Here is a 10,187-nt window from a genome sequence, read left to right on the forward strand (position 1 = left end):
GGAAAGAGCTCTGGAGTGAAATGATAGGATTTCCAGGCGCGCTCCATGGGCATGCTGCTGTATGACCTTGAGCAAGGTCACTTAACTCCTGTGCAACCCCGTCACCTTGCCCATCAGATGAGGAGCTAGGGAGACAGGGCTGCAGGGGCTCAGGTGCTATCAGACTTGCTGCCGACACATGACGGGCAGCTTCCTCCCTGTCACCAACGCTTCCTTTTTCAGAAGGAAAATGCTCTCTCGCATTGAAAAGGATTTAGCTTTGACGTGCTTACTCCAGTGAAGTGTTCTGGTTTCACACTCATACGGGATACTTCTTTCTAGATCTTTCTAAAAAGGGTCATGCTCTTTTGCAAAAGTCAAACACAGCTCCGGACTCAGTGCCAGCGACTCACAGTCCTGGCGTTGGAAGCTTCCAACATCTTGGGATTTCTTCTCTAGGCCCTGGGACCTCAAGGATTTCAGCTTTGCCACCATGCACTCTTGGGCACTCTTAACTTTCCATAAAGGACAAGCCAGGCCTGGAGGAAAGGCCTGCAGGAGCATATGCAAGGTCTGGCTCAGCCCCTATTTGCTTCCCGCTAGCTGTGGGCACTGGGGCCAGCACCCTCACCTCTGGGGCTCTGATTGTAGGAGAAGACTGAAGGATGGGCCCTCTGGAGCCCCTCCCATGGTCTGTGACCTGGGGATGTCCACCCTACTGTGACTCACTTCATAAATACGTATTTACCATGTGTGTTCTATCACGGGACATACCACCCCATATACTCACTGTTCCCTGAATTTCCTCTCAAAAGAGACACAAACAACCAAAAGATTAGTTTAAAAAACTTGGATCCCCATGAGAGAGGGCATTCATCGCCCTTACCCCCTGTGTCAGGCAAACAAATTTCCTGAGAGCTGATTTAATAGAGAATATGTCCTTACTTCTGCTCTTTCTTGTCTATAACTTTGAGACTTCACACAAGATTTTGGAGTCCTCCTCCATCAAATGAACTTGATGATACCCACCCTACCCCCATTTGCACAGAGAATTAAGTAAGGTCAACAATAACCTGATAGTAGGACCTCGTAGTGGTCGCCAACAATCACCTCTTATTTTTGTAGTTATAGTTATTACATTTCCAAGAAAGGTGGAATGCAGAAGGACAAAGAAAGTATCTTTGTCAGGATTCTGCTGGGGGTCAGGTATATACTTAACTTCCAATGAGGATAGTCGAAGAAGTACTCACCTGATGTTATAACTCAGAAAGACCTCAGAACCAATAAAACAGAGCAAGGACAATGAAAGGATAAGAAACGTGAGGCCAGGAGAAAGGAACCAAAGGTCCCTAAAAGGTCACAGGGGGTATCAAAGGTGAAACCAGGATAAGAACCTGAGTCTCCAGGCTTAGGGGGAGATGCATCTGAGCTGAAGAAGAGCAAAGGTAAGCGTCACCCACACTCGAGGTCTTAGGATAGCTCCCTCTTCTTCCATGTGTTAGGAAGGGTCAAAACCATGCACTATCGAAGACCAGGCTATTACTGCCACGAGTGCCTAAGATACCTGTTTATGGGAAAAAATATGGAACAATAACCAATCTCTGTGGCCAGCAGCCCTCTGCACTTTGCATACTCAGCTGCATGATAAATTGTCATCAAATTATTCCACTTGGGTTAAGTAACCACAGGCCCTTTACCTTCGCTAATCCTCAAATGCTTCCCAGGCATTTACTTCCCAATTAGTTCAAACCATAAGATGAAAAAAAACAAAGCAGCCTCCACTAGGTCTCATTATATATCTATTCTAGGGACATCCCCAGACTTCTGTAAGCAATAGCCTAAAATAGCACAGGCCATTGGGATCCATGTCACAGTAACTGGCAGGTAGAAAGGGTTGATAGCCAGATCTGCATCAGACACATAAAAGATACTCCAAATTAAAAAAAAAAAAAAAAATACTCCAGATATGTTTGTTGAGTGAGTGAATGAATGACACACATTAGTTTTGTACTCAGATGGCCCTTAGCTCTGTGACCATGGAGCTCCACTTCACCTACCACTTTCCTAGGAGGAGTTGAGGATGCCCAAGGCCGTCATGGCAATTCCATGACCCACCTGGGCAGAAACTCTAGAACAATTTTTGGCATAGTTAACAATGAATATAAATCGCTTGCCTCCACCCCTCTAAAAAAGCAAATTCTTCAAAAGGAAAAAAGTGGCTCGAAAGAGTTTTACAATCGAAGTCAGCTAGAAGAGAAAGCGGGCCCCAGTGGGTCGGCTCAACAGAATGTCATGAGTGAATGGAAGAACCATGAATGGAACCCAGACGCCCAGTGCCTTGCCCAGACGTCTCCTACAATAACCCAGACCTTCACATGGCCGTGTGTACGTACGGGCAGCTTCCTTACCTGCAACACCTGTCCTTCCCACATTGTCTGTAACATACTCATCTTCCAAGGAGCTCCAAGAGCAACTCTCCTGTAACAACTTTCTTGACTTCCAAGTCCGAGTTAGAACTGACATCCCAGCCCCCAGGTCCCATCTGACCCCATATAGAATCCTCATTCAGGGTTTGGAACGTTCCTTTGTAGGTGAGTTGACCAGCTAACGCGCCTTGATAGTCACAGGACTGAGAATTGTGAGTAATACACACGCCCTTTATCCACACATACACACACACTTAGGAAACCTCTATTGAGTGAAGGAATGAATGAATGAATTAGAAATGACTGATGCCAGGCACTGAGTGTTCTGAAGGCAGGATTATTTCAAAAGCATAATCACGCCTTACTCACATTGAATATGCCACACAGGCTTGCAGCCGCTTCAGAGTTCACAACACCCAAGCAAAACAAAACAAAGCAAAAAAAAAAAAAAAAAATCCCCAAAAAACAAAAACAAAAAACACTAATTACCAGGTCACAGACTCTCCTGGTGCCCGACTTCAGCATTCAGTAACACCGCTGGGGGAGCGGCAACCTGGCTTCCCAGGGCACTTAAAACATGGCAATATTCACTCACCTCCCTCGTCCTCCCACCCTTCCTTCTCACCTGGACAGCGGGCGGCAAAACAACGTCCAGTCCAGCCTCTCAAGCAAGCCGCTCCTGAGCAGCCTGTCAGAGTACCGGGTCTGGACAGCAATGACACTCACCTCTCTTCGTCCTTGAAGATGAATTTCCGCAGTTTCAGATCCCGCAGCACCAGCCCCCCGTCGTGGCAGTGGGCCACGGCCGAGGCGATCTGGTAGAACAGTCTGGCCGCCTCCTCCTCCCTCAGTTTCTTGCAGGTGCGGACAAACGAGTGCATGTCCCCATAGCTCCGCTCGAAGAACACATAGGCTTTGGTCTCCCCCAAGATAATTTCGGTGATCTGGTTGATGTTGCTGTGGGCGGACAGGCAAAAGCACGGGGCCAGGGATTCCTGGTAGCAGCTGATATCGAACACCTAGGACAGGATTCACAACAAGACCAAGAGTCAGGGGTGCCTCTTCTCCAGCCCAATCACAGAATGCAGACACCTCCCAGGGCACGTGCTTTTGAGGTGACAGAAGGCAGACCGAACTTGGACCGAGAACACGCTGGCCCTGCCTGCTCCCAGCTGGGTAACATGGAATAAGCTGCTTGACCTCTCTGAGCTTCCAAATCTTCCTGTGTAAAATGGGCAAATGACAGCTGATTCACGGTGTTGGGAGGATTAGATGACAACACAGTGGTAAAAGTGCTTTGCAAGACGTAACACGGTACGCAAATGGTTAAGCCTTATTACTTTTTTCTCCCTACCTCAATCACCTGTTTACAAAAGAACTAAGGCAAAACCTGAAAGTGACCCACCCCAAGCTACGCAGACAGAGCCCGATTTTCCTTCCAAAAAGCAAACCAGAACAGAAACGGACATCACTCGACAGCTACACCACTTGTATATAACATATTTTATGCTATGCAATTGTGCTGTATAGCACTGAACAACATATTCGCGATGAACAGAGCAGAGAGGTAGACTTCGCCTTGAGGTCCTCTAATTCAACACCTTCATTTTACTGATGTGGATATCGAGGCTCAGAGAACCAGTCAAATCGAGCCCCAAGCGTCAGAGCTAGGAATAGGACACACAGTCCTTACTAGGCAAGCCGACACGCTTCTCGATTCCCTCCACAGCTATCTAGCTCAATGAATCAGTTATGCAATGATTTTCTATGAATCAAAATTAGCCTGTGAAATGCCACCTCATCGTGGGGTTATTTAAAAAGAAAATCCATCCTCAATACCTTTTTGAAACCAACCTAAGAGAAATTAACACTACAGAGAATCTTTGAGGTTATAAGAAAAACGCTTTCATTCATTTCAAGACCTCCGCTAAATCAGGAATACAAATCCCTGGGTTTGGAATGTGGTTTTACTATCTGCCTGGGAATGTAGGCACATGACTCCCTGTGCCTGCATGAGCGAAGGGCAGGCATGAGGTGCTTTGCTGGAAAGCAGTCCAGGCCAAGAATGCTCCAGCAACAAACACTTAAATGGTCCCCGTGCACCACCATGTAGCTTCTTAAATCTTTTTCGTTAGTTAGAACATCCTCTCCTTGATCCACATTTTGCAGCGTGGCCTAGAAATCGCCCAACTGAGGCCCTAATCCTGGCTTGGCCACCGATAATCTGGATCAGATGGGTAAAGCACTCAGGGTCGCTGGGCCTCCCTCCTCTTCCTGAACTGGAGACGTTGATTTAGAACGCTGTTGACCTTTTTTGGGGCCGGATCCCACGTGAGAACCTGACAAAAAGCTCTGTCCCCTCTTAGCTGACAATGCCCGTTCTCCAATGCACGCACAATACTGGATTCATTTTAAGGGGATCCACAGGCCTTTGGAGACCCATCCAGGGACCCAGGCTGCCATTGAAGATCCATGATCGAAGTTAAGTCGCCCTTAGGTTCAAACACCAAAAGAAATCAGTGAGTCAAACAAGGATAGTAAGAACCTCGGGAGGGCTGGTGCTAACCCAGGGCGAGGAAGCGAAGTAACGTTGTGAATGAACCGTAATGAGGCATCTCAGGAAGGCGGCACAGCTGCTGCCACTATAACCTAGAATTTAAGAATGAATACTTCAACGTCTCCAGAGACCACAAATCACACCCTGATACTGTCAAATGATGACCTACGAGCAGTGACCTCAGAGGTCCGTTCAATTAGGAATCTGAAATGCCTGAGTCAAATTTAACACCCAGACTGCGGGCAGCAGAAACCTAGGAAAGCCTCAAAAATTTCACAGAGAGTAATAAACGTTTTGCAGTGGAGAATGTAAACGCTGTGTGTTATATAACCGGGGGGGGGGTTCCGAAGCACGAGGATGTGGGCTCTGTCGCCAGTGCTCGTGGCATTACGATGATGTATCATGGACTTCCCCCTTCAAGCTGCATTTTTAAAAAATAAAAGGTGATTTTTGCTCAGCACCTTCGGTCTGTTATCCCGTCCCACTGATGAAAAACTGAATGGACACAGAAATTAAAACAACATATTTGTGGCAGCTTCAAGAAATAGTTAATACCCTCCCTAGGAGATCAAATTCCAAGATGGTGGACAGAGTATGAAAAATAAAACAAGTACTTCTGTTCTCCCAGACGGATGGGTACCAAACTTTTAGTAGCAGCTATAACAGGCATTTATGGGGTTGGACTGGTATTTAAACCGTCACCTTCAAATGCAAAATCAAGCCATAAGCCTGGTTGCCAGCTTCTTTTAAATGTTTAATTTGGAGCCTTAGTTATATAATGTGACCATTGAGATAAGGCAGTAAGATTAGGCCCTCATTAGTAGTATTTGCAAAAAACAACAACAACAACAAACAAACAAAACCAAGTGCCCATTATGCCAAGATAGTAATTATGTCAATGTGCACAGTAGCTACCAGCCTTTCCATGAAAATGATAAGGTGAAGACCCCCTAAAGCTTCCTTCCTTCACATGGTGCCTAGCTTACAGTGGGCTCAGGGAGACAATAAACAGGCTCCATTATTTTGGTTAAATGACCCCAAAGAGTGTCCTGCAGAATTCTCTCTGCAGTCCCCCGTAGGAAAGGCATCTTTACATTTGATCTGTTTTTGCAAAGACTTTTTCCTTGGGTCAACATAGGGCTGGGAGACGCACTCTCTTGCTGAGACGTCAGAAGGAACTTGATTCAGTGTGCAGATTTCACAGTGCCTTGCAGTAAGCTGAGGTCACACCGAGCATCTGAGGGTAGCTCATGGAAGCAGCCTTATAAAAACCCTTTGGGGCTTCCTAGGATATACACAGCTATGCTTGCATAAAAAGTCACCCACATCACCTCTGGTAAAAAGGCAGGAAAATAGGCTGCCGTGTCTTAAAGGGATGACCTCTGTCAAGCAGAACAATGATACTGCACTTAAATCCACTTGCAGCCCCACAGTAATTGGCGAGGGGCTGATTCAATCTTTGCAATAACTAAACCAGCAGATTAAGTACAGTTTCAGGCCAAAGAGCACGTCTACGAATGACACCGTAAGGTCAGCCCAAAGTGAAATATGTCTTGAAGAATCTGGAGGGAGAAAGGAAGAGCAGGGGCAAGTCACCTCTGCCTTTAAACAAAGAAATAACAGCAAGACGCTCCTGCAGAATTTGAAGGCAGAGTCCCTTGACTTAAAAGCGTCTCCAGCCTTTGAAAAATATTAAAATGCTGTAGTGAAGTTGAGCAAAAGGAGTGCACACACTCACTGCTGGGCGATTGTGCATATCTCATAGGAGAGTGGCAGCTCTGTGGAATTCATTCATTTCAAAGGATGCCTCCCCTATTGTGCAACCTTGTAGGTCTTCTGAGAATTCAATCCAGCTCTGAATAGCCTACTGAATTTTGGTTAACCGGGCACAGTCGCTCTGGGTCTCAATAACTTGGGAGAGGATGCAGAGAGCTGTATTTAAAGAGTCTCTGATTTTCCCCTGAGATCTGAACTGAGCAATTGCAAAACTGACTGAAGACCTCCACAAAAACGGGTATTTACAATGGAAGACTCCAGTCCCCTACGAAACAGAGCAATCTGTGGTTAATGGTAAAAGTGTGATGTATTATTTGCAGCACAGCTGTGTGGAGTGCCCATTTCAAAGACAGCAGAGGTCGTCACTCCTCACTACCCCCTCATCCCCCCAAAAAAACAAGAGTGACCAAATGTAAAATGAAGTGACAATGAATTCTTGATCTGTATCCAATGCTTGGGTAACGGTATGCTCTACTCTATTCTTTTTTTTTTTTTTTTTTTTTGCAACTGTTCCCCTTCTCATCCCCTGGACTGTACTGCACACACAAAGACACACAGACACACCAGTCACTGTTGGGGGTCAAAGACAAAAAGGAAACTGGAGTGCCCATCTCTGTATTAGCCCTGTGAATCCCTGGGGCTCCAAACACCGGCCTTTAGACCATACTGGCAAAGGTGTTGTTGGGGGTGGGGGGCACGTGGGGGTGTTCAGGCACGGAAGTCTGGAGATGAGAAGAAACGAGACAAGAGAAGAGGACCCAAAGGACTCACTCTTTCCTACACCCAAAGGTGCGCCGGTGGCTTTGATTTCCACCCCCAACCCTCCTTTCAAGGCTGCAGGCAGCAGAGAGCTCTTTGTAAACTCCTTCCCCGCGCTGGGCCCCTGGCTCAGCCAGAGGGGACACCTTTGTGTGTCTCTTTTAAAGGGCACCTTCCGAACAAAGGTTTAACACCTGCACGCTTCTAAGAACAATGGCTGCTGCGAAGGGAACCCAGTCATCCGTGCCTTAAAATGAGCGGGGGATTCCCTACTCCACGGTGGAAGGGGAGGGGGCTAGACACAAGGAGAAATCCCTTGGGCAGTGGGACCCGGCCAAGAGCAGAGGCGCTCCACGAGCCTTTGGGAGCACGCGTGTTCGTGGCCCCCGCGCAGTCCCGCCGCCCTTCCCAGCCCCGGGCTCTCCCCAAAACGCCCCCGCCGCAGCCCGCCCCATTGTCTGCAACGCTCTAAAAACTTCGCAACTAGTCGAACGTGAACAAATAAATAAACCCATTTAACGAGGCCACGGATAATTATCCCGAGAGTCTCCCTCCTCCAGGCTCCGGAGCTTGGCGACCTCCCGCCCCCTCCAAACGGCCGGGGAAGCTTTTTAAAAGACAAAAAGCAAAAACAAACCCTGGGCTCTTTACCTTGCACACCAGCTCCTCCCCACTGTGCAGATGCACGGCACGAAAAACGTGGTCTCCCTCCAGAGGTTCCAACAATAAGTATTTCCCGATGCAAGAAACGCAATGCGACAAGTTCGGAGTCTCGGGCGGGCTCGGGGAGCCGAGGTTCGGGCTGAAACTCTGGCTGGGTTCGGCGGACCTTATAGACGACAACTCTTCGAAATCCTGGGTTTTGTTCCGCGATCTCCCATATCTTGCTATTGTGATGGGGGTAGACCTGTGTATGTTCATGAGTGTGGGGATCGCACTCGGCAAACAAAAAACCCGCTGGAGAGATGAGTCGCTGGCGAGTGCGGCTGCAGGCGCCTCCGTGCCACGGATTTTAAAAGGGAACGAGAGGGGAGGGGACGGGAAGGGGGCGACGTGGAGAAAGAGTTAGAAGCCCCCAGATGGGCGCCGCCGGGCACCTTGTCCGCTCCGAGCTCGGCTCCCGGGGGTGCTCAGTCGGCAGTAACTCGGGTCCTTTTGTTACCCCAAAGCAGCCAGCGATTTGCAGAATCTCCGCACTTTTAGTTTCTCTCTCTGTCTCTCTCTTTCCAACGTGGATCTAGACGACTAACAGGATTGCTAAGGTGGGGAGCTGCAGCGCCAGGTCTCCCGAAGCGATCCCCACGCAGGCTTCCGAATCGCAGACGGGGCGGAGGAGCCCTGCTGTAGTTTGTGCAATCTTTGAGGAGCGCACGGCAGCAGCTTGGTCTCAACGCGTTAGAAACCAAACAAAAAGAAAAAGGAAATAAGCACGGGTCTACCGGCTCGCGCCGCACGGCAGACAGAATCCGCGCTGCACCCCCTTTTTTGGTGGAAAGGGTGGGGGGCGTGGAAGGGGGGGCGCCGGAGAGGGTAGTTACCTACGTTTTAACTGTAGATGGCGTCTGAGGCTTTTCCAAGATCGCAAGAGCTCTCCAAAATTTAAACAAACAGACCAAAAAAAAGAAGAAGAAGAAAAAGAATAGCAAGGGAGCATTTAACTTAGAGCGGTCAGCGCTGCCAACAAAAGATTGCAAAAGCCGGGCACAGAGTTGCAGCGCGGGCCGGTCGCAGGTACCGCGACAAAGCCTGGGTTGGCCCGCCGGGCGGAGGTCAGCACAGGCTCATGCTGTCGCTGCTCGCTCGTGCTCCAGATCGTCCTCCGAATAAAGCGAGAAGTGCGGGCAGGGACGAAGGTAGATCAATGGTCTCCGATTCCCCCGGCACGAGCTTCCGGGGGTGGGGGGTCCTCCGGACTCTGGAAGGGGATGCGCCCCCAGCCAACCTGCGGCGTTCCTTTCCCGCTGGATAACTGGATCTTGCCTTGGAATAATTTACAACCACTCCGTCTCCCCCGACCCTAAACCCAAATTGCCCGATGGGGTTTGTTTTGGAGAAAATTGATGGCTTTTCTTCGTCGTCTTTTATTTATTTTTTCTTTCTTCCCCAGAGGTAAGAAGAATGTGCATTTAAAATTGAAGGGGATGGCCGATGGTGCCCGAGGCCAATCCCCGAGCTCAGCACGCCCGCAACTCCCGGCGAGGCGGTATTAATAGTTACTTACGTGGCCGGGGATCTCGGAGCGAGCGGGGTCCTGTGTGCGCGTGTGTGCGCGCGCGCGCCTCGCTCGCGCTCCGTCTCCCCATTCAATGTCACCGACACATTTCCACGGAGCCTCCGCCCCCCCGCGGCACCCGCGACTGGCTCAGCCCAGGGCCGGCCCCGCCCCACCCCCGTCCGGGCCCCCCTCATTGAGCCGGGCGCCCATCAATCAGCCCCGCCGCTGCCAGTCCTCGGGCGGCTCCCCGCGCCCGCCGGCCGCTGCCACTGCCATTGCAGCTCCGGGCCCCGGCGCGGGCGCCGGCCTCGCGGCTCTCCGGCTCGGCAACAGTGCGATATCCTTCCGCCGCCCGGGGCTGGGAGAGAGCGCACCCGCACCCGGGAGGGACGGTCGCGGCGCCGCCACAGGCCTCGGACTGTGCGCCCCGCCGCCAGCCAGCGGCTGTGCAGGAGTTCTCCCCCCCCCCCCCCCA

General features: G+C 50.0%; 1 protein-coding gene across 1 annotated transcript in view; it reads right to left on the bottom strand.

Annotated features, from left to right (window-relative positions):
• Positions 1-9,708, bottom strand: part of TRIB2 (tribbles pseudokinase 2) — a 25,316-nt gene extending 15,608 nt beyond the window's left edge. Inside the window, exons 1-2 of the mRNA XM_008687169.2 lie at positions 8,149-9,708; positions 3,132-3,424 (exon numbers count right to left, since the gene is read on the bottom strand). Of these exons, the coding sequence (XP_008685391.1) occupies positions 3,132-3,424; positions 8,149-8,418 (563 nt within the window). The 5' untranslated portion in view covers positions 8,419-9,708. The remainder of the gene's footprint in view (positions 1-3,131; positions 3,425-8,148) is intronic.
• Positions 9,709-10,187: the final 479 nt, after the last annotated feature.

This window comes from Ursus maritimus, unplaced genomic scaffold (assembly GCF_017311325.1).
Source record: "Ursus maritimus isolate PB19 unplaced genomic scaffold, ASM1731132v1 scaffold_6, whole genome shotgun sequence".
Lineage (NCBI taxonomy): Eukaryota > Metazoa > Chordata > Mammalia > Carnivora > Ursidae > Ursus > Ursus maritimus.